The sequence below is a fragment of the Rhinolophus sinicus genome, linkage group LG11, assembly GCF_036562045.2.
Source record: "Rhinolophus sinicus isolate RSC01 linkage group LG11, ASM3656204v1, whole genome shotgun sequence".
NCBI lineage: Eukaryota > Metazoa > Chordata > Mammalia > Chiroptera > Rhinolophidae > Rhinolophus > Rhinolophus sinicus.
The window spans coordinates 20,000,364-20,027,010 of record NC_133760.1 but is presented as its reverse complement, the minus strand read 5'-3'; the positions used below and the strand labels follow the sequence as shown (position 1 = coordinate 20,027,010).

General features: G+C 51.9%; 1 protein-coding gene across 5 annotated transcripts in view; it reads left to right on the top strand.

Moving 5' to 3' along the window:
* Positions 1-379: 379 nt before the first annotated feature.
* Positions 380-26,647, top strand: part of GSE1 (Gse1 coiled-coil protein) — a 419,721-nt gene continuing 393,453 nt past the window's right edge. For 4 of the 5 annotated variants that reach the window (XM_019747106.2, XM_019747103.2, XM_019747105.2 and 1 more), the window contains exon 1: positions 381-2,618. In XM_019747106.2, the coding sequence (XP_019602665.2) occupies positions 636-2,618 (1,983 nt within the window). In that variant the 5' untranslated portion in view covers positions 381-635. Of the gene's footprint in view, positions 2,619-26,647 lie in introns of all 5 variants that reach the window. The other variant, XM_019747104.2, reaches the window with a different exon arrangement.

Below are 26,647 nucleotides of genomic sequence, written 5' to 3'. Positions count from 1 at the left end.
CCCCGCCTCCCTCCTCCCCAATTAAATGACCCAACGCTTTGGCAGGCGCCGAGCTCGCACATGCGGCTGCCGCTCCAGCCGCCCGGGGCCCGCCGCCGCCGCCGCTGCGTTCCGGGCGGGCTGGGCGCGGCGCCGCCGGGGCTGGGCGGGCCGGGGGCGGGGGCGCCACTGCGAGCGGCCGAGCTCCCGCGCCCGCGCCGGCCGCCCGCCGCCAAACTTTGCGGCGCGCACACATGCTTCAAGTTGGGCGCGGCGGCGGCGGCGCGGGCGGGCGCTGAGGGCGGCGCGGGGCGGCCATGAGCGGGCGGCCGGTCTCCCGCAAGCAGCGGCTCATGGCCGCCGTGGGCGAGCGGGCGGCGGGCGGCGGCGGCGCGCCGCTCTCCTGCTTCATCTGCGGCGGCGGCATCGGGCGCGGCAAGGAGCTGAAGCTGCAGGTGAAGCAGCCGGCGGTGGCGGCGGGCGCTGGGGCCCCGACGCAGCCCTTCTTCCCGTTCCTGCAGCAGCAGGAGCCGGCGCCCGGCGCGCGCGAGCTGTCCCCGGCCGACGGCTGCGTGCTGGTGTGCGCCGTGTGCCGCTGCTTCTTGGGCGAGCAGTGGGCCGCCTTCGAGCGCGCCCGCACGCCGGTGGACAAGCGCATGTACTGGCTTAAGCGGCCCCATCAGTGCGACGCGGGCGCGGGCGGCCGCCGAGGGGGCGCCGGGGCCCCCCGCGAGTGGAACGTTGCCTACGCGCTGGGCGGCGCGGCCGACGACGACGACGACGACGACGGTGGCGGCAGCGGCCCGGGGCCCCGCGCGGCCGCCGGGGAGCCTCGAGATTCGGAACTGTCGGAGCTGTCGGACACCGACCCCCTCTCAGAGCCCGACCCGGCTCCGCGAGACGCCGTCAGTCCCCGCCAGGACGGGGCTCCAGCAGCGCGGGCCACCCCGGGGCCGGGGCCTCGTGGGGGCCGCTGCCAGGAGTGGAGGCCGGCGCCGGTGCCCCCTCCAGGACAGGGCGCCAAGACCCCCGCGCAAGGGGACGTGGAGGAGGAGGGGGTCCCCTCGAAGCTCCACGTGGACGGGGAGCCCAAGACTGGCATTAGACGCAGGAGGAAGGGCGCTGGGAGGCACTGGGTCCCTGAGGCCCGGGCCAGTGTCCTGAGGGGCATTCAGGACCCTTGGCAAGGCCCTTCAGTCCCAGTGGCCCCTGCAGATGGCATGAAAGGAGCCCCTTCAGCCAGGGCTGCCAAGACTCCTGAGAGCAGGCGGCTGGGAGAGTCCTGCGGGGGCTACTGCCTGTCTGAGGACAGTGACATCAACATCACCAGTGAGGAAGAGGACCGCAAAGAGCAGCCTCTCCCGCGCCCCTGTGGCCCCAAAGAGAAGGAAAACGGCGGCGGTGGCCGCGTTCCCTGGGCTCCCCCGGAGAGCCGGGCTGCACCGCCAGAGGGCCTTTGCTGCTACATCTGCGGGTCGGCGCTGTCCCTGGCCTCACAGCACCAGATCCACGTGCAGAAGCAGGAGAAGCTGGCCCAGGCTCCCTTCTTTCCCTTCCTGTGGCTGCACAGCCCGCCCCCGGGGGCACAGCCCATCAGTGAGGGCGGGAGCACCCTGGTATGCCCCTGCTGCTTCTCCTCCCTCATGCAGCAGTGGCAAAGCTTTGAGCTGGCCAGCGTGCCAGTCCTGCAGCGACTGTACGTTGTGCCTCTGAATAGCCACGCCCCTGGCATGGCCTCCAAGGGCAGGAGGCTCCCAAGGGAAGAGGGCGCACCCGTTGGGACCCTGCCAGAGGCCTGCTATCTCTGTGGGGAGGACTGCACCCAGGACGCCCGGGCAGTGGCCTCCAGGATCCTCAATGGCAACGCCAGGGGCACCATGCATTTCCCCTTCCTCAGCCTCCTGCCCTGTCCCCCCAATGCCCGGGGCCCCAACAAGCGCTGTGAGGTCCGAAGCTGCCCCAAGTGCTTCAGTGTCCTGGAGGATGTTTGGGCCCTGTACCGGGCTTGCCAGAACGAGGAGCTCATCACCTCTGTGCAGGGCTTCCTGGGCAGGTACCACCAGGCCTTCCCTGCCTCAGACCCTGCTCTTTCCGAGCCGCCCGCGTTGGTCCAGGGCAGCTTGGCGTCTGTCTGCTATATCTGCGGGGCTGAGCTGGGCCCTGGGAAGGAGTTCCAGCTCAATGTGAACCCCTCCAGCCGCTTGGGTGAGAAAGAACCCTTCTTCCCCTTTCTCACGGTTTACCCACCTGCCCCGCGCGCCCGGCCTGCCGACTCCACCGGCCTGGTGGCCACCTGTGTGCTTTGCTACCATGACCTGCTGGGCCAGTGGCTGCAGCATGAGGCCCGCAGCACCCACCACGCTGTCAGCGCGTGGTCTCGGCAGTACCAAGTGGACACATTCGTGTGCTTCTTCTGCCAGCAGGAGAGGAAGCGGTGTCTTGGGCTGAAGGCTGTGCGGGTGGCCCGGCTGCCCTTGTTTCTCTACACTCTGCGAGTGAGTCACAGCCTGCTGGTGGATGATGGGCGGCAGCTGATCATCGGCGCCTGTGTGGAGTGTGGGACCCTGGTATGTGCTGGCCAAGGGCTCACCCGTCCAGGACCCATGGGCTGGAGCTCCCCGGTGGCAGCAGCTATAAAGGTAAGCAGCGGTTCTTATCCTCTGAAATCCGCGCAGGGAAAGAAGAGATGTTTTCTGTTCCTCTGCCAGGAGGAGTTTGCACTGATTCTGTGTGGTGTGTTCCAGCAGAAGGTGCCCTCCTTGGGTGACCAGGCTGGCTCTTGGTATTGGCCTGGCTGGGCTCTGAAGCAGGTAGCAGGTCAGAGGAGTTGAGGGCCAGGAGTAGTCTTGTGGAAGAATAGGGTACTGCTCAAAACAGCAGGCATGGGCCTGAACTTGAGTGTGTTTGCAGCAGAATCTATCAAACAGAGGAAGTTCGGGGCATGTCTGTCATCCGCCAGATAACATTGGTAATTAGTCCAGCCACGCAGGTCACCAAAAGGTCTCCACACTTACCCGGTTTGAAACACATCAGAGGTGGAAGTTCCTCTCCACTCTAGTTCCCTGGCAGCTTAGCTTGTCGAGAGTTTTCCACCCAAGTTCACACTTTTCCTTTGAGACTCTGGTTGCTTAACAGCAGATAGAAACGGATTTCTAGACGTAGGGGTTTGGGGCCCAAAGGGACAGTGGCTTAAACAGACCACGCCCCCCCTTCCCCGTGGGAAGAGTCTTTCTTCTCTGCAAGTCAGCTGTGTAAGAGGAGGTGGGAGGTGCTTGCCTTGTTTATAAGGCGCCTGCCTTCACGCTGCTTGCCGGGAAGGAGCTAGACAGGGCTCAGTTCATTTCAAATCTGGCTTTGCAAAGGCCGAAGCGGGAGCTTCCCCAGTGGATCCGGGAAGTAGACATCTGTGAGTTAGGATCACCATCACGGCCACTGGGGCCGTGAATCCTGATTTCCACCAAAGACAGACCGGCTTGTTTTAATCAGACGCCTGTAGCAGTTGCCACCGGCGAGGCGCGGACAGGGGGACGTGGGAATGGGGAAGGCTGTCTCCGGCCTGTTCAGGAATGGTTGTTACATCTAGCTGGACGGTTTCTGGTCCTGCCTCCCATGTGTCCACGTGTGGGCATGTGCGTTGTGGTAACATCTAGGAAGTGGACCCTGCCCTGCATTTGCCCGCCTCCCCTCACGTGGACAGCCCCATGCCTCCATGCTCTGCCCAGGATTCCTTCTCTGCTGATGTCACTTCTGACTTGAGAGCTGTCTTTGGAGGCATTGATGTGATAGCCTCTCATTTTAAACAGACAAGCATATCACCTCATTTGCGGTGGGTGGCAAATCTGCAGCGCCCGCTGCTGGGAATCTGAAGAATTGCAGTTTTGCAGTAGCACAGACCCAGGTTCTAATCCTGCCCTTTCTCTCGGTAACTGAGTGCCTGTGAGTCCGTTTCTTACCCTCACGGAGATCATTTCCTTGGCCGAGAAGTGGAAATATATATTGCCCACCTTGTAGGGACATGGTGAAAATTACATTAATCAGAGATGTAAAGGCTTCCAGAAAGTCAAGTGCTTGGCACCTCTGGGGACCCTCCTGTCCACCTGACGTGTTGGGGTGGTTTTTCCTAGGATATAGGTGAACCCTCTGCAAGGCTTCCAGTTTCCATGCTGGGTGTGGATTTTAAGCTTGGCAGCCGTGCGTCATGGGGTAGTCAAAGTACTGTCTGTGGGCGTGTTTTCTGCAGAACATCCAAACTATGCTGAGTTTTCTCGTGTTGATTTGCTCACTCATCGGGGTTGATGAGATGCCAACTGTGGGCCTCCACTGATAGGCGCTCCAGGAAACAAAAGAAGCTGCGGTTCCCAGTCTGGCTGAGGTGGGAGCCGAGGGTAGCCTGGTGTGGATGCACATGCAAGCTGGTGTCTGTCCAGAAGGGGTCAGCATGAGTTTGGGAAGGCACAATGTCAGACCGTTTCTAAAGCACGTTATTTCATGTTGTCCTTACCATGGCCCTGTGAGGACGCACGATTCCCATTTTGCAGATGAGTATCTTGAAACTCAGAGAAGTCAGATGACTGTGGTGATTATGACACAGCCAGTAGGTGGCGGGGGGGGGGAGGTTCTTGAACCCTGGTCTTCTGACACCTATGTTCTATCCCATTGGATGGAGTGGGGTAAAGCAGGAGAAAATGCACAGAGGCCAGGAGGGGCCATGCAGCCTCTGATGGGCAGCAGTGCCTGTGGGGTGGGGAGAATGAAGGGGAAGGAAGGTTGGAGTGACTGGAAACCTTGAAATCAGGAAAAGGAGGTCAGGTTTAGGGGAGCAATAAAAAGTTCTTAAAAGAAGGCTTGAAACTGGCCAGGAAGAGATGCACCCAGGGCCGGGCCCGTGGCTGCAATCTAGGTGGGGGATGAGGTCCCTGGGCCTGTGCATAGTACAGGTAGCAGAGCGGGTCTCAGGCTTCATGAGAGAAAGAGAGGCATAGTCCCCACCTGTAAGAGCACCTGACTGAGGGTCAATAGATACCAGAAATGCAGTCTCTGCCTTTGCTCCCTCCCACTCATTCAGCAAATATTTATGGAGCGCCTACTCTGAGCCAGGCGCTATTCCAGACACTGAAAATCTGGTTGAAAGCACAGAGCCTTCAGTGTCGGGGAGGGGGACGAAGAATTAACAAAGAATACAACTTCCTGCAGAGCTGTAAACAAAGCAGGAGGAGGGTAGACCCAGTGCCAGGCTGGACACGGGAAGAAGAGCGCATGGTTACAGGAGCTGGAAGCAACACGAAGGGCTTTTGCAGGCAGGAGTGTCAGGGGTGAAGAAGCAGCCAAGCCACCTGGGAAGGTACAGAGCCCCGCCACTCCCCCACCCCCGCTTTCCTATGCCCGCTCTTGAGTCCTTGGTTCTTATGTACACATTCTGTGTCTCTCTTTGGTGTGTGGTTTGAGGATTTGGGTGGGAGTGGATGGGGCTTTGGAAGACGGATGCAGGTAAACGACTTAGCTTGGATGGCACGTTCCCAAACCTCATCTATACCACCTCCTATAATGCCTCAGCTGTTTCCTGTTAAGCATTCATTCGTTAGTGAATCAACTTTAAACAGTATGAAAGAAAATGTGAAAGGGAGGGGTGAGGGCAGGGGAGAGGAAAAAGAAGGAAAGTGTCACCGGTGCCTTCTCTTTGGGTGTGTTTGTGGTTTTTCTCTCCAGCTGGACCCCTTGCCCCCTGGAGAGCACCCTGCCCTGTAGCCACCAAGTCTCTGAGCTGGGTGAAGGCTGGGCAGGGGAGGCTGCAGCCCACTCTTTCAGGAGCCCAGGAGCCTGCCATCCCTTTCCTGAGACAGAATTCTATCACATATGAAGTTCTGTGATGCCACAGAAAGAACCTGGGTTGGGCTTCAGACCAGACCTGGCTTCAACCTTCATTCTGCTGGGAGCTAGCTGTGTGGCCTTGGGTAACATTCTTGCCCTCTCTGAGCCTCAGGTGCTGCAACTGAGCAGTGGAGCTGATCATCCTGTGGAAGGTTTGTGACATTGGCAGCTGGTATGCAAGAGGGGTACGGGATACATCCATTCCTTTCTCCCTCCCTGAGGTACTGGCGATGACTCACTGTGGGCTTTCTTGTTACCTTCCGACTTTGATGTCGCAGCCCCTGGCCCCCACCTTTCTGCTGAGGGTAGGGAATGGTTGTCCCTCTCTTCAGAGCTAGGAGGCATGGCTGGACAGGCTGCTGGAGATGGCACTGGGGACAGAATGATGATGATGATGCCTGTGTAGGATGCTTGCCATGTTCCAGGCTGTGCCACATGCTTCACCTGTGTTCTCACTTACTGACTCCTCACCACAACTTTGTTTAGGGAGGTGACATATCCCCATTTCACAGAGGACAAAGCAAACTCAGAGAGGTCAAGTAATTTGCCCAAGGTCACTCAGCTAGTAACAACAAGCCCAGCATTAGACCCAGGAGTCCAGTTCTGAAATCTGTGCCCCAACCTCTACTCTGTCTGTGTCCGTTCTAGGGCTCCAGCACTGATGGTGGCTGTGCCCTGGAGCGGGGATAGGCCATCATTTTCCCTGTGTGTACCTGCCCCCACCCCAAAGCAACTGAGAGGCAGGAGTTATTTGCAAGGACCAGAGGCCTCAAGAAGCCCCCACTGGCTGGCTCTCTGTCCCATTTCTCTGCCCTTTGTCTTTACTAACCCTAGCATTACTCATGTGTTCAGATTTCAGCCCCGACCTCTTTCTGATGCTGGGAGCGGCCTGCTCCGTCCAAGATGGGTCGGCTGCATGATCGATTTGCTTTCCTTGCAAGCCAGTTGGCGGGCAGGCTGCCCTTCCCTCTTCCAGCTCTGTCCGGGGAGCCTTCTGGGTAATGGAGCGTGCAGCTGTTTACCTAACCGCACCCTGGCCCCTCACTATGGGGACGCCTGGCCGAGCCCCCCAGCGCAGCCTCCCAGCCCAGAACAGGTGTTGTTGCCGCGGTGCCTTTCTTTTCTCGGCACTGACATCTGAGGCCTGCAGAGAGCGTCTGTCATCACTCGCTTGTCAGGCCCTGCACGCACATCTGTTTCCCGTGTTTCCTGGCTATCTGCACCCACATGGCTCCCTGCTCTTCAGGGAGGGCCTGGCAGCCCCTCCTGTCCAGGTCCAGGCTGGTGGGGCACCTAGGCAAGGCAATTGATCAGATGGGGGAACCTTCTGGAAAGTGCTGGAGGAGGCTTCCCTGCTGGGCTGACACTGGCACCTTCTCCCTGGGAACAGCTGGGAAGTGACTGGGCTTTGGGTCTTTCTCAAGCTCCAGCCACCTCCTCCGAGGGGAAGTCTGTGCTTTGCCTGGTGGGTTGAGAGCCATCTGCTCAGAGGAGTAAACTTTCCAGATGCCCCTTGTCCTAAACCTGGAGGCGATTGGAGACAACTGGGAAAGAGGAAGTGGAGACAAAAGGTCTTCAAAACTCAGCCTTCCCTGGAAGCAGGGGAGGGGAGGGGTAAGGTTGGAGGGGTGGTTGTCTTTGGCGAGGCCCAGAGTCTGCAAAGCTTTCTGGCTTCTTTTCTGCTTACATCTCCTGGATCTCACCCTTGAGAGGTTAACTCTGCTTTGAGTGTTTTTGGAGGGTGTGTAGGTTCAGGGCAAGTTTGCCTTGTTTGCACATTTTCTTGGCTGGGGAAGAGCCCATGTTTGGAATTCAGGTCCATCTTCTGCCCTAGGTCCATATTTCCATGGAGACAGTGGAGAGGGATGGTACTTCTGCTCCCCAAGAAGAGCATTTCAGAACTTGGCTTCCCAAATGGGGACTGATGGAAGCAGTTGTGGAAGAAGCTTCTAACAGGGTGGCCACCGCTCAATTTCCCCATCTGTCAAAATGAAAGGTCTGGTCTTCAGGGGTCACAGGTGGTTTGCATTACCCACGTGAAGCCTAACCAACTGGTGGCACTGTGTTGAGAAGGATGCTGAGGTTGTGTCTGGACTTGCTGGGGAAAGATCTAGTGATTTATTGGCAGCCCCTTCTATGGAGTTGGGAATGGAAGGGGTCTACTTGGGGTCTAAGTTTTTTTATTTTACTTTTTTCCCCCGGCTTTGAGGTGTAATTGTGGTATAATTTTGACGTAACTTTTTTTTTTTTAATTAAAATGTATCAGGGTGACAATTGTTAGTAAAGTTACATAGCTTTCAGGTGTACAATTCTGTATTACATCATCTATATATCACATTGTGTGTTCACCACCCAGAGTCAGGTCTCCTTCCATCACCATATATTTGATCCCCTTTACCCTCATCTACCACCCCCCTCCCCCCTTACCCTCTGGTAACCACTAAACGATTGTCTGTGTCTGTGAGTTTTTGTTTCTTCATTTGTTTGTCTTGTTCTTTTGTTGTTTTCAGTTTTATATACCGCGTATCAGTGAAATCGTATGGTTCTCTGCTCTTTCTGTCTGACTTATTTGGCTTAGCGTTATAATCTCAAGATCCATCTATGTTGTCGTAAACGGTCCTATTTCATCTTTTCTTATGGCAAAATAGTATTCCATTGTGTATATATACCAGCGACATGACATTTTGTATATTTAAGGTGTACAACATGTTGATTTGATACACTTATATGTAGCAAAATTATTACCACCATAGCCTTAGCTCTTAGCTACCATTTCTTTTTTATGGTGAGAACATTTAAGATCTACTCTCTTGGCAACATTCAAGGATATAATACAGTATTATTAGCTATAATCACCATGCTGTAACTTAGATTCTCAAACGTGTTAATCTTATAACCAGAAGTTTGTACACTTTGTCCAATATCTCCCCATTTCATGAGGTCTGGATTTTAAATTCCATATAGGATGCCAGAGCCCCGAACCACCATGATATTCTGTCTGATGGAAGATGGTAACGTGTTAGGGTAAGAAAAACCATACAGATCATCGTTTTTCAGGCGACGCTACACCAGAAGGACCAACAAGCCCACAACCTAATGCAACTTTGGCTGGTTTATTTTTTCAGTAACACCAGCTAATTATACGAGTATGTATACGTTTTGAAAGAAACTGTGTCACGGACACAGCTGCAGTTCTGCCTTCTATCTCTGCTCAAGCTTCTACGCTTGTCCAGGGCTGCCCTCGAGAAATGTAAGCACGCATTCTGCCCTTTAGCTCAACAAACGTTTACGTGTATGCCTACTGTGCACCAAGTGCTCTAGGAGCACCTGGCAGTCTAAGAACATGGTGTAGAATCAGGTAGGCTCTGCCCTTGGGTGCTGGCAGGGGATTGGGGGTGAAGGGACCTGGCTGTAGCCATGTAGTATGTTGAGTTCTACGCTGGGGTCTGCTGGGAACTCACAGGAAGGTGGGAAATGGGTACGTTCAGGGAAGGCTTCCTGGAGGGGGTGACATCTAAACTGAGTCCTAAAGACTGAAAAGGACTCAGGTCTACGTGAGAGTCATGTGCTCCTGGCAGAGGAGCATGTACAGAGGCCCAGATGTGGGGACTATAATTGCCAAAAAACCTTAAATAGTTCTGCTTGCAGTGGGAAGAAGGGATGGGGCAGGAGGGGTTGGCAGTGTTTGGAATCCCTGGACATGCATTTGATTCTACTTGAATCAATCTGCATTTAAAAATGCCAATGACTGGACCCTACCCCAACCTGTTAAATCAGAATCTGTGAGGGATGGCCCTGGTGGCACTGGTATTTTAAAGCTTCCAGAAGATTGCAGCACTGGAGTGAGAACTGCTGATAGAGGTAAGTTCAGCCCAGGAGCTAGGGACTTTTTATCTTGAAGGCATGGCAGTCACTGAAAGGATTCTGTTCATGTGTTCCGTCTGTCTTTATTAAGCACCGACTTTGTCCCAGGCACTGTTCTGGGCCTCAGGAAGCAGACTGCATGCAGGGAGGGGCTGTGATGGAGTGGCGGGGAGAGATGGGTAGGGTGAGGGCTGCCACATGAGCAGTGCGGAGGATCTGGTCAGGGGCCTGAGGTGGGACCATGGAAGACTGGGGAAGCTGAGGTGCCAGAGGGCGGCCAGGCAACGATCACCGTCCTCTAGTGCCAGAACATTTCCATCACTCCCGAAAGAACCTTGTACTCATTAGCAATGTTTGCCCATTCCCCTCCCCCAGCCCCTGGCAACCGATAATCTCCTTTCTGTTTCTTTGGATTTGCCTATTCTGAGTCTCTCATATAAACGGAATCATATGGGTCTTTTGCATCTGGCAGCTTTCACCCTAGTATTTTTAAGGTGCAAGCATGTGGTAGCAAGTGTGTCCATATTTTACCCCTTTTATGGCTGAATAATATTCCACTGTATGGACAGACTGCATGTTGTCTGTCATTCCTCAGTTGATGGCCATCTGGGTTGTTTCCACCTTTTGGCTGTGGTGAATAATGCTGCTATGGACATGTGTGTGCAGGTGTCTGTGTGAACATGTCTTTTTATTTCTCTCGGGTAGACACCTGGAGTGGAATTGCTGGGTCCTCTGGTAACTCCCTGTTTAACTCTCTGAGTTCTGCTTTCTCATGGTGGTGGTGGTGGTGGGGTTAAGCAGGCAAACAACATGACATAGATTTAAAAGGTTCCATTTGTGACTCTTGAAGCCTTGTTCCGTCACTTCACTGACCACAGTCGTGCCTCCCGTTTCACGTCTCAAGGCATCAGATTTGTGTCTGAAAATGGGCGCTGGTTGGCTCCTCCCTGGGATGCGGGGAGCTGTGTTAAGAATTGAGAACGGGTTGCACTTGCTTTAGAAGCTTTGACTTGGTCCAGTGGCGGCCCCGGGAATCAGAAGCCTCGGATTCTGGCCCCAGCACTCACAGCAGCCTTGGGTAAGACCCTCCACCTGGCTGGGTCTGATTTTCCCCTCTGTAAAATGGGAGCAGATGCTGGACGAGTGGCTGAGCCCCTTGTCTCCCGTGTGGCTGTCCAGTTCTAACCATGTTGTCTTTCTGCACCTATTTGTTGGCGGGAGTCGGGGGAGGCCCCTGAGGCCTGGGGCCGGCAGCTCTCAGGTTCCCTGCTCCAGCACGGGCCACCCTGGCCACTTGCTCTTGTTTTCTGCTGCCTGGCCTGTTTGGTGTGGAACCCTGTATGAAATCAATTTCTGGATTGGGTTTCCTTCCAGAGGTGCCAGCAACCTCAAATGAATGATACAAAGGTCCCAGTTGGTATTTGGCTCCGTGGAGCCAGGGTAGGCATGCTGGGACACTGGGCGGGAGCAGCCACGTCTTAGGACTCCTGTTTCCTCTGGCAGGCTGCAGGGCGAGAGTGAAGCGGGAGAGGAAGAATCCGGGGTCCAAGAGAGACCCCCTCAAAGATCAGAGCCCCCAGCGGCCATGTTGCCCTGCCCACCAATTAGTGTCATTTGTGGGGCACAGCTGGTGACAAGGAAGGGCGTTTAGGTTCTAGCCACCCACCTGGCCCTGATGAAGACACAGTGAGATCTAAGGAGAGGATGACAGGACAATGGCAGTAGCACAGTGTCGATAGCATTCCCTGTGTGCCAGCTGCTGTTCTGCCAAAGAGCTTCCCCTGTACCACCTTTTGTATCCTTCTGCCAGTCTTACGAGGTAGGTTTTCCTATTTTATGGATGTGGAAATTGAGGAACAGAGAGAGGAAGTCTGTTGCCCAAAGTCACACAGCTAGGAAGTACAGGAGCTGGGATTCTAACTGGGCTGTCTGGCTCCAGCGCCCACGCTCCTCCCAGAGGTGATGCAAAGATGTAGCCCATGGGAGGTAAAGGTCGGCTCAGTGGGAGAGGGCTGAGGGCCCAGTCAGCGTCTGGCCTGGGGTCGCCGGCAGCCAAGGTTTGGATGGGCGTCGAGGCTGACTGGAGGAGTCATTGATGGGGGTTCAGTAAATAGGTAGGATTTAAATAAGTGGTGACTATGGAAAAGGCCTCCCTTTCCAGAATTTATATTTTTAAACGTGTCTTTGTTTTATTCTCTAACTGTATTGCTTGGGTGTTCCCTGTCAACTGACTATACTATAGGAACCAGTTCAATGTGTTAGTTCTTTTCAGATTGTATTTACAGTGTACATTTAAAAACCATACGTGATTCACAAGCTTAGAGCAGAGGAGACATGGACCACGTGTCAGGGTCTGCTCACCTCCGCCCTGTGGGTCCTGCTGACCCTCTTGACCTTCCCACAGCTGCTCTCTCAGTCTCCACCATCCCCAGGATGCCTGTGGGTCTAGTCACTGGCTCCACTCTGCCACCAGCCAACTAGGTGACCTTGGGTAAGACGCCAACCCCTCTGGCTGCCCCTTCCTTCTCTGACCATGGAGGGTGGGGTGAGCTGCCCTGTGGCTAGGTGGCATCAGTCCCATTTTTCAGATGAGGAGGCCACGTGAACCTGAGGGTTTTAAATCAAGTAACTAGCAGTAATGGCAGAGCTGGGATGTGAGAGAACGGGGTGGTCTAACACCAGGGCCATGGCTGTCCCCCTGCCTGGGGTTAAGTGGCACTTACAGGACATGATGGGGGATGGGCAGGGGCCTGGCTTCATCTGGCCCTACCTGATTTAGCCACACAAGGAGGCTGCATTGGGCCTCTGCACCAGCTTCCAGAAAGGGACTCATAGGAGGGAGGGCCAGGGTATTGACACACTGCAGCGGTGTTTTATAAGCCTTCCCAGACCCGTAAACCCCCATCTCCTGGCTTCCAGACGAGGGGGTTCGCAAACAGGGATGAAGAGGCTTGTGTGGCTTCTCACTGGTCGTGGAGGGATGGAGGCAGGTTGGAGGCAGGCATGGCCTTCCAGACTCCCAGACACGGCAGGCCTGGACCAAGGGGGCGTAGAGAAGTCCTGGTGTCCACAGCATGGCGGCCAGTCCAAGCCCAGGGAGGCCGGAGGAGCCTGAGGATGTGGCCTTCACTTGGCTTCAGTGCCAGCTCTTTAATCCTGATTCCTGAGTGGCTAGGTGCCCTTTTCCCTGGGTGCCCAGAGGGTCTTTCTCATCGCCATGCACCGTTCTTTCTCTTGTGTGATCGTGTGATGTCCAGGGGGCTGCTGAATAAGGGAGGCTGGAATGTGCAGAGGGCAGCTGTGTGCTGGTGTCACAGGGCTCTGGGCTCCTGGGCAGGGCCTTCTGCACCGAGGACCAAATGGCGGGACACCACGGGTCGCCTAGGCCTGCAGAAAGAAGCTGGGCCTGAGGGCCAGGCCAGTGGGCACAGGGTGCATGGTGCCCCCGCAGCGGTCTGGGCCTGGGTCTTGCTGGGCTTGTGGTCATGGGCCATGCCATTCTGGAAACAAAGGCCACATTTCCCTCCGGTGCAGCAGCTGAGGGTTTGCCAGAAGACCTGCCCATCGCCAGCCACGCACAAAAAATGGCCACTTGACTCATTGCCCTCAGCCCTGTCCAGGACTGCAATGGCAGAGTGTTGACCATCCCCCAGGGGTTTATCTTTCCACTGTCTTGAGCTCTGTGTGTGAACAGGAGGCTTGGTTGGTGGCCTCATCCTCCTCACCCCTTGCCTTTGTTCTCTTCCTGAAACTCTGTGTTTTCTTTCCTCTTCAAACAGGTGCAGGGGGTGGGGGGCCTGGTGTTATGAGCTCCCACGAGGTGTGATTGCTGATTCCGTCCTCTGAATGGTGGAAACCTGGACCATGCACATCTGTTACCTGTCACTCGCCAGGTGACAGGGATGAACAGAGCTTTTCTCTTGGGCGTAAGGGCTGGCTGCAGAGCAGGTTCAGAGGAAGGCACACAAAGGATGGGGCGTCACTAGAGGGTGTCTGAATTGGAGGGACAGTGGGTTCTTCAGGGCTGCTCCCCCCACATCATCTCCACCTTGTGTACTGATATGCCCCCTACACCCTCAGACACTAACCTTCTCTCTCACACACATGTTCACACATTTTCACTCTTCTATCCCACTCCCTCTCGTGGCACACACACTGCACACACCCTTTCATCCTCCCCCACGTGCACACTCACACGTGTGCGTGCTCATACCTGTACACACACACAAACCTGTACCACATTCGCTGTGGAAGGCTGTTAAAATCTACCACAGTTGGATTTGTCTTTTTGTCCCTTTAAGTTTGTCAATTTCTGCTTCATGACTTGGGAGGCTTCTGCCCATTTGATTGTTTTGTCTTCCTGAGGGATTGGCCCTCTCATCACAATGATATAGCCTTCTGTCTCTGGTAATGTCTTGAAGTCGATTCTATCTGAAGTATCCCCAGCTGCAAATCAAAGCCCCTGAGGTTCAGAGAGGGAATGTGACTGGCCCAAGGCCACACAGCGGTCGGTGTCCGGAGTAGGAGTCACCCTTGTCCCGAAGCTCTACCCCACCAGTGGCTCTGGGGCGGTGGGTTTGAGAGAAGCCCCTTCCTGGTAAGTTTCTGGGTGCCTGCATTTTGATGTCATGATTGTTAAGGCAGCCAGAGCTGTGTCCTGGCCCGCCCTCAGCAGAGAGGACCCCCCAGGAGCCCAGCATCTGGCCTGCAGCCTGCGGGAGCCCAGCTGAGCGTGCTTGGAACACCCTGTGGAAACTTCTCGCCAAACTCTGCTCTGGAACTGCTGGCCCTCCCCAACCATTTGGTGAGATTGTTGTGAGTGTGTTGGGCGGACCTTCCCAGGTTTCACATGTAGAAAGAATGTATCCGGGTGGCAGGAGAAATGTCCCCCTCGTTGGCTTCTCTGGTGTGCACAGGCCTTTTGGAGCTGGTGCCAAATCCACTTCCTGGTGGCTTCATCCCCAGCTAGGACCACAGCCTGGAGCTTCTGGGGGCTCCACACGGGCACAGGCTGCCTGCCAGTGGTCCGAGTCATCCTGGCCAGTTCCCCAGTCCTGGAGGAGAGCTGCCTCTGTCTTCCTGGGGCATTCTGGGAAATCCCGGGCTCTGCAGGGAGCCTGGGGGAGGGGCGTTACCTAGGAGACATTTGTTGGGGGAATTGACAGAGAGGGGGCCTCTTTGCCAAGAGCTGTAAGTAGAGGCCATAAGCGAGGATGACGGGTTGGTCCATTCAGCAGAGTTTCACTAAAGCCCCAGCTACGCACTAGATGCTATAGAACGAGAGAGGAGAGAGAAGAGTGATGCACAGAGTTAAGGGCCATGTTTGTGCCAGGTAGAGGGTGTGAGTGCTGTTCTTCATCTAATCCTAGACACCGTCCATTGGAAAGCTTTTCATTGTTTCACCTACACTAGAAAAAACGCTGCCTGTTACACCGACAGTCCCCCAATTGTAAGGTTCATCCTGATTTCAGAGAGGGTAAAAGGTCAAACAGTCTGGGTCTTCAAATCAATGAAACATACGAAATGCAGTGGTAAGGACGATGATGATGATGATGATGATAAGGAAATAGCAGTGACCCCTGCCACGCATTTAGGGCTTGCAGGACATTGTCTTACCCTGCAAATAAGACTCTGACAAGTGAACAAGCAAAGTTGGCACCCGTCTTTCCCACTGGGCCTTTTGGTGTGACTTTTCAGTGACTCAACAAGGTCAGTCCCACTGAGCCTGGATTGGGGTTGATGCAGCGACACAGCCACGCTCGGTGCTATTGGGGGAAGAGTCGCCCTTGAATGCCTCTTGCCTCTGTCATTTCCAGGTTCAGTGCAGGGCAGCAGGGTGCAACCCAGCTGACAGGCTGGCCGAGGACTCTGGGCCCCCAGGGGCATGATGGGATCCCTCGTGATTCTGGCTGCAGTGGCACCGGGGCTTTAATCAGGCAGAACAAGGCATCAGCAGAAGCTGGCAACTGCGCAGCTTAAGGGCTCTGGCTGGTGGGAGGGGCAGGAGCAGGGCCAGGCAGTAACCCCCCCACTTCTTTCCCACCTTGCTAAGGGCCACTTCAGGTTGGACCAAGGTCCTAGGGACTGTCAGGTCACCTGCCGCTGGGCTAAGAACCCTGCAACCATAGCAGCCTTCCTGCTCTGGGAAAAGAGTAAAACAAGGACCTCAAATCCTTGCTTCCCAGATTTGCCCCGTTCTGAAGCACCTCTCCGCTCAGTTTCGTCTGACTCTCCCAGCCTCTGTACGAAAGGGGTGATGTAGGCACTTTGTCACCCTTTGGTGTGGACAGGGAAACCGGGACTCCAGGGAGACAATGCTGTCTGCTCTCGATGGGCGGATGGGGTGGTTTGACTTACGGCATTCTGAAGTCAGACCTCACCAGCCTTCCCTGCCACCCGTGTGGGCCTCAGCACATCACGTCACCTCTCTGAGCATCAGGCTCCTCCCCCATTCCCAGGGACAATCTTAGGACCTCCTGCCTGGGGACTTCAAGCAGCTGAAACCCCTAGGAAAGGGCCTGGCAAGCAGTCAAGACTCCAGGCTGTGGTTGCCGGGGGCAGAGGAAGGAGGGAGAGTGTGAGGAATCGGAGGCCCCACTCACAACCTGGCCTCAAGGGCCCTGGAATGAACATGCCCTGTGCCCCTCACCCTCAGAAAGCCCCACCCACGAGCCGCCCATCAGAGCCATCTGGGTCATATAGCAGGAGCTCCTGGTTAGTCTCCCATGAGCCTAGGGAGTCCAAGAGGAGGCAGTGTGGAGGGTGGGCAATGTGGAAATAGCTTGAGGCACCTGGGACCTGAGCTCCCCCCATTCCTTCTCTAGGCTCCCACATCCATCTGAGAGGTGAAGGGGGCATTGAAGCAGATGGTCCCTCATATGATTTCTGACCCTGAGAAAAACCACATTGGCATTTGGTGACAGCAGGAATGTGCCACCTGGCTACTTACCTGTTTGTCTGTGTGTGGGGCCTGTTTCCTCATCTGTATGTGGGAATTCCTGCACTGTGTGTCTCACAGGGCTTGGTGTTTAGTACGTGCTCAATAAACGTTGGCTGTTGTTATTTTTGCTATTTGTCATTTAGCTGCCTCTCCAGTCTTCATCATTCTGGAAAGATGACCCACTGAACCTCAAAAACACGGGGATCTGGACCCCATTTGTGTGATGAGATGAACCAGGAGGGGCCACCTTTGGTAGTACCTCCATTCTCGCATACACATTTCCTAACCTCCAAACTCAATGCAAAATCTGGTGCATATCCATAGCTTTTATCCGACTTCCAAAAGGGTTGTGTGTCCCCCAAAAGGTAAGGAGCCATTGTTACAGATGCACTTATCTGCACACGCACTCCTCGTGCTACACACGTGAGCCGACTCACCATTCCTTGAAACCACCACGTTTGTGCCTGTCATCCTGTCGTAACACATGCTCTTTCTTCCGCTTTTCTGCCTATTTTCCCACACCAGGAGGCCACCTCTTAACTCCTGCCGGCTGAAGTCTGTCCCTCTCCTGGTTGTCCTAAACCCTTGTCTGTGTGCAACTTTTTCACACTTGGTAATAATTTATCACTTTGTTATAGATGGTCACCTGTTGTCTTCTGATTGCCTCACACGTCTAAGTGCTGTCTCTCCGGACAGATAGAAAAAATTAGCTAAAATTAGAATGTTTACGTTTGACACGCCACCGGTTTTTCTTTTGTGTGTTGTGCACAGTGATTCCTTGCCAGCCATGGGAGTCCTCAAGAGCACCATGGTTGGGAAAACCGCAGCTGGCAAGATCAAAGTCTCAGACAAAATAGGAGGTTAGGAAAAAGAAAACACTAAAGAAAGCATTAAGCATATGTCCTTAAAAAGCCACTGTAAATAAAACTTCTAAGCGACCTCACTGCCAAAACAAACCAGCTTCGAGCACACATTGAAAAACCTGCACCAGTTGGTAACCTTTTCCTGAATTCACTTTTTCAGTGGATGGGAAACTTGGCTGTCATCTGGTGCTGAGAGAGAATTCTGCCATGAGGTTTATTTCTTCTTGAGTCAGTTTTGGCGATTTACGTTTTTTCAAGGAATTGACCCGTTTCGTCTAGTTCAGGAATGTCAAAACTGCGGCCCATGGGCCTACTGCGGGCCGCAATCCATTGTTAATTGGCCCGCAGCAAATTCCAAAAATATATTTAGTTTACTTAAATAAACCAGGCGAGGCAATACGTACTTCACCTCGAGTGAGTGGCCCAGATGTTTTGTGTATTTTACCGCATATGGCCCTTGGTAAAAATCATTGAAAAAAGTTTTGACACCCCTGGTCTAGTTAGTTAATTGACATAAATTCTTTATAATAGTCCCTTCAAATGTCTGTAGGTTCTGTAGTGATGTTCTCTCTTTCATTTGTATCGTGGTAATTGGTGCCCTCTCTCATTTTTTCCTTGATCAATCTAGTAGGTAGAGGTTTATCAATTTTATTGCTTTCTTGAAAGGTTTATATGTAAGAGATTGTGCCTCTTTAAAGTTTTTTAACCAGTCCTTTTCTGCTTGAAATGCAATGTCTTTTGCGCTTGCAGCTTCTCTGGCTCTATTTTTCCAAGTGTAGATGAAATGTTTGTGAAACTACTATGCCTTTTCCAAGTTATTCATGCCTACAGGCACATTTCCACACCTGATCTCTCTCTGTGTTGAGCCAGTGGAGGTTAAAGTTATTTCTCTCTATCAACCTGTCCTTGTGACCTCCATGGGTCAAGGTGGTGTTTTCTTTTGCTTGAGGGGACTTTTTCAAATCCTGCATAAGTAAGAAACATAAGTAAGAAAGATACTAGACTTAAATGTTTTTTAATGTAAGAGAGAAAATTGCATTTTTCCGGAACCACAGATTGTGAAGGATTGCTGGTTCTGTTATTTGGAATATATGCATCCAATAATATTATGTTTCACGTCTTATTATGGAAAATATTCACTGTTTAAAATATTTGTGTCCTCCTATGCTTTTGCTACAAAGTATATTTTATCTGTAACTTTGATTGAAACTATTGTTTCTCTTGTCTTTGCATTTACGACCAATCTCAGAGTGTCTCTTTAGAATCTTAGAACTGGAAGGACACTTAATGATCCTTGAGTCCAAACCCCCTACTTTATTAAAGAACACTCCAAGGCCCTGGGAGGAGAAGGAAGGACTTTCCCATGAGCACAGAACATGTTAGTGCCTGAGGAAGAGTGCCAGTGCCCTGGGACATGTCCACTTCATCAGCCAAGGCTATTCCTCTTTTGACAGATAGCTTGATATTTTTGCATTAGCAATTTGAAGGGCCATGGAAGGCCAGCCCCAGCTGCTAAGCCCATGTGGGATCCCCAGCTCCAGGGACAAAGTAGAGGCTCATGAAGGGAAGGCTGGATGGTGAATAGCATCCTTCTGTGAATCCGCTGCCCCCTCCATCCCCAGGGCCACCTTGCGTCCTCAGAGCCATGGGAAATTTCTTCTGGGTGAGTTGCATTCTTTTCTAAAAAATGAAAAATTTAATAGCAGCTTTATTGAGAGAGAATTTGCATATCATAGCATTTACCCTCTTAAAGTGTATAAATCAGTGGCTTTTAGTATATTCATAAAATTGTACAATCATTATCACTAATGATAGAACATTTTTATCACCCCTAAAAGAAACCCCATTTTCTCCTCCCCCCATCCCTGACAACACTAATCTACTTTCTGTCACTGGATTTGCCTGTTCTGGACATTTTATATGAGGGGAATCCTACCATGTGTGGTCTTCTGTGTCTGGCGTCTTTGTTGTCAAGAGTGTGTCAGTGCTTCATTTCTTTTCATGGCTGAGTAATATTCCATTATATGTATATGCTACATTTTGTTTATCCATTTATCTATCGATGGATATTTGGGTTTCCACCTTTTGGCTATTGCAAATAGCACTGCTGTGAACATTCCTGTACAGATTTTTGTGTAAATGTGTTACTTTTTCTCTTAGATACTTAGGAATGGAATTGCTAGGTCATATCGTAACTCTAGGTTGAAGAAGCTGTCAGATGGTTTTCAAAGAGGCTGCAAAGGTTTCCATTCCCAGCAGCAATGTATGGGGATTCCTATGTGTGATTTGCTTTTATTTTGAAACTTATAATTATTGTTTTCCTGGACCCTAAAGTTATGTAAATCTTTAAGTCATTATTATGAGGAGCCACTGTTCTTTTTTGTTTCTGCCTTTTCTTTGGGGGGGGGGGCGGTCTTATAGTCTCTACTCATTTTCAAAGTTCTAAGGTAAATTTTCTTCCCACTTCCTTCAGTGAAGTCATCTGTAACACCGTTAGTCTTTTTTCAAAAAAATTTAAATAAATTTATACCCCCTTTACCTTTTTCTCCCACCCCTCACCAAAAGCTAATGTGATTTGCTTTTAAATGAGGAGCAAAGCAAGTGGGCAGGTTGTATTTATTTATATAACTACAACAGTGTACATTCACTAAATATTATAGTTCCTTTCCATTCTTGAGCCTTCATATCAAAAGATGATTTTAATACTTTTTTTTTTTTTTTTCATTTTAAAGGTGACAAAGCCCAGCTCCCACACTTACTGTGTGGTCATGGGCAAGTAACTTAACCTCTCTGTGTCTCAGTTTCGTCATCTGTAAAATATTTGTGATTGTATCTGCCTGAAAGAGGGGTAGATACAGTGAGTTAATGCGTAGACAGTGTTTAGCATAATCTCTGGCAGTTTAAGCCCCATATAAGGGCTAGCTATTATATTTATTATGACTATATTATCGTTGTCCGGATTTGAGGATGTACAGAGGAATAAAGGGGCAATACACCCCCAGACCAGCCTCACAACTCAGAGGCAGCTACTGTTCACACTGTCATGTTTCCTCTCAGGCATTTTCAATGTATTCTTTTTACCAAGTTGAGATGAAATGCTATGTACCATTGTGCATCTCTCTCTATTCATTTCATTCAGCATAAACATTTCCCAGAGTTGTTATAAATATAATTTTTTTTTTTAAGATTTTATTGGGGAAGGGGAACAGGACTTTATTGGGGAACAGTGTGTACTTCCAGGACTTTTTTCCAAGTCAAGTTGTTGTCCTTTCAATCTTAGTTGTGGAGGGCGCAGCTCAGCTCCAGGTCCAGTTGCCGTTGCTAGTTGCAGGGGGCGCAGCCCACCATCCCTTGTGGGAGTCGAACCAGCAACCTTGTGGTTGAGAGGACGTGCTCCAACCAACTGAGCAATCCGGGAGCTCAGCGGCAGCTCAGCTCAAGGTGCCGTGTTCAATCTTTTAGTTGCAGGGGGCGCTGCCCAGTATCCCTTGCGGGACTCGAGGAGTTGAACTGGCAACCTTTTGGTTGAGAGCCCACTGGCCCATATGGGAATCGAACCGGCAGCCTTCAGAGTTAGGAGCACGGAGCTCCAACTGCCTGAGCCACTAGGCCGGCCCTCGTAAATATAATTTTAATGTCTGTGTGATAGACTTCCACATAGAAGGGCCTTAACTTACCCTCCCCCCTGCACCGCCCCTTTAAGAGTCACCATTTAGGTAGACCAGAGCTGTTTCTGCAACGTATTTCAGGCAATGCTCTATAAGCTTCTTGCCTTGAGAAGATTTCCCTGTCCACATGACAAACAGGCTTGGGGTGGGTATGGTTTGGTAGCCGGGAAGGACTCAGGCCCCCACTGAAGTTTCCAGAGCTTGTGGGCATGGCTGGGAACATGCAGAGGGAGGCTGCCTGGAAAGGGAAAGGATGTGGCACCAAGGGATCAAGGGCAGCTTACTGAACAGTTTTGAATCTTTCCCTGAAGTCTATCATGTTCCATGTCAAAAATTTAGACAGTAGCGATAAAAAAAAGAAGTAATAAAGATTACCCATAATTCCACAACTCAGCTGCCAGCCTCTTTTTCTATGTGCGTGTTTCTGCGTACACACAGTATCGTAAGAGGGGGCGTACTGTACATTGTTTTAACTAGTCTTTTTTACCTAGGGTATCACGAATACCTTTTAGAGGGGATAAGACTGTGGGCTGTGGAGCAGGACTCTTGAGTTCAAATCTGGGTTCTGCCCCTTACTAGCTGTGTGTTCTTGAGCCAGTTACTTCACATCTCTGTGCTATAATTTCCCATCTGTAAAGTGGGGCTAATAGGAGTATTTCTATCATAAGATTGTTGTTAAGGTTACACAAATTAGAGTGTGTTAGACCAGAGTGCTAGTTGTTATCCTAGAAGTACTAGTGTCGTTCAGCATCCTTCGAAAAAGGGGTTTTATTACATAGTGACCGCTGGTCATCTGTTGTTGGGTTTTCACAGATGTGGATGGCTCAGCGATAAGCCTTGAATCTCATCTACCCCTTGGTTACCTCCACTCTGGGTTTGTCCCCCCACTTTGGCTCTTCTTGAGGGACCTCCTGGACTGCCCTGGCCTTGCCTCATCAGCAGGAGGGAACCTGGGGGCTTCCTGGCCTCCTCACTCGCCATGCAGCCAGGGGGGTGTGAGACCAGGAGGAGGATTTTCTTTGGCAGCCTCCGAGTGGCTTCCCTGGGCCACTGCAGGAAGGGACTCGGGCAGGAGGGGAGCAGGCGCAGGGTGGAGGTGGCCTGTCTCACACCTGGGCCTCTGCTGGAAGCCACCTTAGCCCTTTTGGGAAAGAGGTGGGATGTGAATAAATGCCTTCATAAACAAGAGTGAACCCTATTCTTGGCTCTGCTGGCAGCGTGCCTGCTCCCCGCCTGGCTTCTGGCTGACTGAGGCAGAGCGGCTGTCGAGAAGGACGGGGAGTCTGTAAAAGGCTGGCCTGGCCTTCTGCTCCTGAGCAGCCAGCAAAGCATGACTGATACTTCGATGCTGGTGAACTATAGGGAGACCTCTGGTTGCAGCGTACCCAGCAAGTGGGCTTCAAATGGGTTCAGTTTTCTGGGCAATTAAGACCATATCAAAAGAATCAGGAGAGGTATTGAGTACCTCCTGTGCATTCCTTATATCCCTCTATTCATTCAGTTCTTCATTGTCTGTCTATGAAACACTTCTTGTGTGGTGAGGCGTCAGAGGGGGAATGATGAGGACGCCGTCCGAGGACTCGCAATGTCCCCAAGGTAGAAGTGGTAGCCTGCTTCATTAAAAAAACTTTGTTTTGAGATAAAGTTGTGAGAAATAATACAGAGATCCCATATACCTTCACCCGATGTCCCTCAATGGTAACAGCTCGTGTAACTATAGTATAATGTCACAGCCAGGATGTCGACACTAACAGAAGCCACTGGTCTTATTCCAATGTCACCAGTTATAGCTGCATTGTGTGTGTGTGTGTGTGTGTGTGTGTGTGTGTGTCTGTGTGTCTCTGTGTGTCTTTATATGTCTCTGAGCATGTTTATGTGTGACGCTGTGTGTGTTGTCTCTGTGTTTCTGTGTCCGTTCATCCACGTGGCCTATTTCATTTTACAGGGGTGGGGGTGAAGCTCAGGGTCCAGGCCTCACCCAGGACCAGGCAGCCAGGGTGTAGCAGAGCTGGGCTTCAGTCTGGGCCTCTGACTGTACGTCCCTGAATTCCTCCAGGAAAACAATCCCATTTATTCTTTGCTCTGTTCTCGGAGTTGGTACCCTCCCTGGTCTTTGCTGCAGCTGTGAACTGAGACCCCTGGACAGACTAGAGTCCTGTTGGCACTAAGCTGCTGACTCCTCCTGTTCACACAGGAGAAAACTGAGGCTCAGACAGTGAATGGGTTTTCCTCATGTCACCCAGCTGGTCAGGGACTGTGCCTTTCAGGTCTGCACGTGGCAGTGACCACAATGAGCTTCTTTTTCCAAGAGGTAAAAGGACAGAAGACACTGTTGATCAGAAATGCCAGGCTCAGGATTCAATTTGGTTACCAGGGAGACAGTAGGGGCATTCGGGAAGGTTCCTGAGTAGGCGATGACTCCGGAAGTGTGCAAGGTGACCTTGGACACTTAGTATGCCCCAAATGTGTGCCAAAGAACACTAATGACTCAGGTGTTGGGATGACTTTTTCTCCTTGCTCACATACAGTTGGGAAGCAGTAGATTAAATAAAGCGTTGTGTGCTGCAGGCCTTACCCGTACTTTTAATGCACTAATGTGCGCTGTGACCCTCTAGGTGGGGGACAGACTTCTGCACAATATTTTTCAGGAAAATGTTCAACAAGACCCTCCCTCGCATGAGATTCTGAAGTGTTGCTGCCAGGGCTGGGGGTGGACAGAAGTGTCTAGGGAGCAGGCTATGTGGGGCAGAGGTCTGCTCGTATTGTTTTGAGAGGAGGCTGGTATGGCTGCAGGTGAATATTCAGTGTCTGTAGCTCTGATGGGGCTGGTTGTGGGACCAGTGGCTCTCAGAGAAACACGAGGCCTCATTCCCAGCACAGGAAACACTTAGCAGATAAAGTGAAGTGTAGAAAGTAGAATAGATCTGTCCACCACTGCGGTCACAGCCGTGTTCCTTTGTGTGTGGATGTGTGTGAACTGGGAGGGGAGAAATACACATGGATGAAGTCAGCTGTCATACGTTGACAGCATTCCAGGTGATTTATTATTTTTAATATAAGATTTTTTTCCCCCCTTAAACCAGCAGAGCCTCCTCTGGGCTCCATTCACTGGGGCAATAAAAAGCCATTGTGTGTTTGGAGCAAGGAAGGGTTGAGGGAGACTCAACAAAAGTGGTTTTAAAAGAAGGATTTTCTTTTCTTTGTGTGTGTGTGTGCGTGTGGTATTGGGCAGGCAAGGTGGAAGAAGGAGAGAGGGAAACAGGCAGAAACCACTTGGGAGGCGGCTACCCTAACGCTGGCGTAGGCAGGGGTGGTAACTGAGAAGGGAGAGCTAGAAACAGCCTCACAGCTTCCCGTGTTCCTGAGGCCCAGAGAGGTTAAGTCACTTGCCTTGAGTCACACAGCTGCTGGTCTGCAGACTCAGGACTTGGTTTTGGCTCTCTGATTTCAGTCTTAGAACACTGCCACATGGCACATGCTGTCTTCCTCTGCATTATATTTTCATCACCAGTCAGGGTATGCACTGCTAAGCTATTCAGAAGGTGCAGGAGGTCCTCAGGCACTGCACGGAACTGTGAGAAAGAAAAAGAACGGGTGCTCCGTCCTATTGTAAAAGTTAGCAGCTGCTATTTGTGTCCTTCTGGTCCCCAGTCTTTTGTCGGATGCCTTTGGGGCCAGAAACAGTTTGGAGGTGTTCAGCCCCTCAGGCAGATTCTTCAGTGCCACATCGCAGCCAGGGGGCCCGGGGCAGTACCCTGTGTCAAACCTGTCATATTTCGGCACAAAAGATGTGAATAGTCACCCCCGTGGGGAAAAAAACTGAGACTATAAATAGCCTCCAGGCAGGGCAGATTTTGCTGACAAATGAGTTAAGAGACACTTTTGGTTTCCATAACTTTTGGATTTAGGGCTTGTGGGGAAGGGTTTGGGTATCAGCGTGATGATTGCCTCATCTGGAGCAATACCCGTGAGTCACAGTACAGAAGAATCTCGGTTGAGGTGGCGGGGAGAGAGGGCCCCTCTCCTCTCTGGAGTTTTGTGTGTATTGGAAGATAGAGGAAGGTGGGGAACGAGATGCATCCAGCTGTAAATGGGGACTCGCACAGAGGGTTGGAAAACGATTGACTTGTTGCAATGAGCGTGTGTTAACTTTTTAAATTTGGGGGAGAAAAGGAAAAAATATTTCCCCGTGTGCCTGGTACTTCCCTTGTGCCAGGTGGCTTTGGAGATTTCTCTTGGTTTAGTCTGAGGCTTTGGTAGGTGTTGTTTCTTCCATGAGTGGAACACAGACTACTCTCCCCCTGTTGCTGGCAGCCAGGCCTGCTCGGACTTTGAGCAGCTCTGTAAATTCAACCAGTGACATGTTCTCATTCTGTACCAATGCTCCCAGTGGCCCCCGAGGGGAGTCCCAGAGGCCAAGTGTTCAGATAGGGTGCGATCCGCTGGCATTTGCATTCTCTCATTCAAAAGCTAAATGGATCTTTTATTAAGATCAGCAAAATCCATTTTTAACTGAATTTGAAGGTCAACCTGTGCTTAGGTTTCTCCCAAGGAGGCCAAGAGCAACTCTGTGTCCACAGCATTTGGGGACTGGCCACATGTCTTAGAGATGGGGGCACTATGTTGGGTTAACATTGTATAGAGAGTCGCAAAACCTTGTATGGACCCATTGGCTATCTGATAACCTCGGGACAGCAACTTCTGCAGGGTCCACTGAGGGGGTGGATGTGATTCATTCATTGATCAACCATTTATTGAGCAATTACTACGAGCCAGACCCAGGGCAGAGCAAGACCTGGTCCCGAGGAGCTCACAGCCTGGGGGGGGGGGGGGACTGGATAGGTGGGCAGGTGATTCCAGGACAGTGGAATGAGAGCTGGGTGATGTCAGCATTGGAGGGGAGGGATTGTGGGAACACAGTGAACCCCTCATTCACCTGGGGAGGGGCAGGGAAGACTTATGACCTCCAGGGTCTTTCCAACTTTAAAATCTTAAATCTGTATCTCAGTTGAGGGACTAAACTCCAAAAGAAGTGAGCTTATCAAATTGTAGTTCTAGAAGATGGATAGTGGGAGCTGTATTTCTCCAGCGGCTGATGGTCATGCGAGCGTTGGCCCCTCTGCAGAGCTAACGTAAACACCTCTGTACCTGGGGCACTTGGCTGTTCTCTTCCAGGATCAAGGCCATGTGTCATCCAGGTCAGGAAACTGGGGCCTGATGTTCCTGCTCTATGTCACCTTGAAGCAAGCCCCTTAATCTAGTGCCTCTACCTCCTGGCTGGCAAAATGGGAACATTCTAAGAGCTCCCAGGGTGGTGGTCCTACACCCTCACTTTAGGCCTGAGAGCCTGAGGCTCAGAGGGAAAAGGTGCATCCAGCAGCTTGGCTGGCCCTTCTCACCTGGTGCTGAGTTGTCCGATCAGAGCAAAAGTCAGCATGATTGTTTAAAGTATGTTTTTAGTCTGC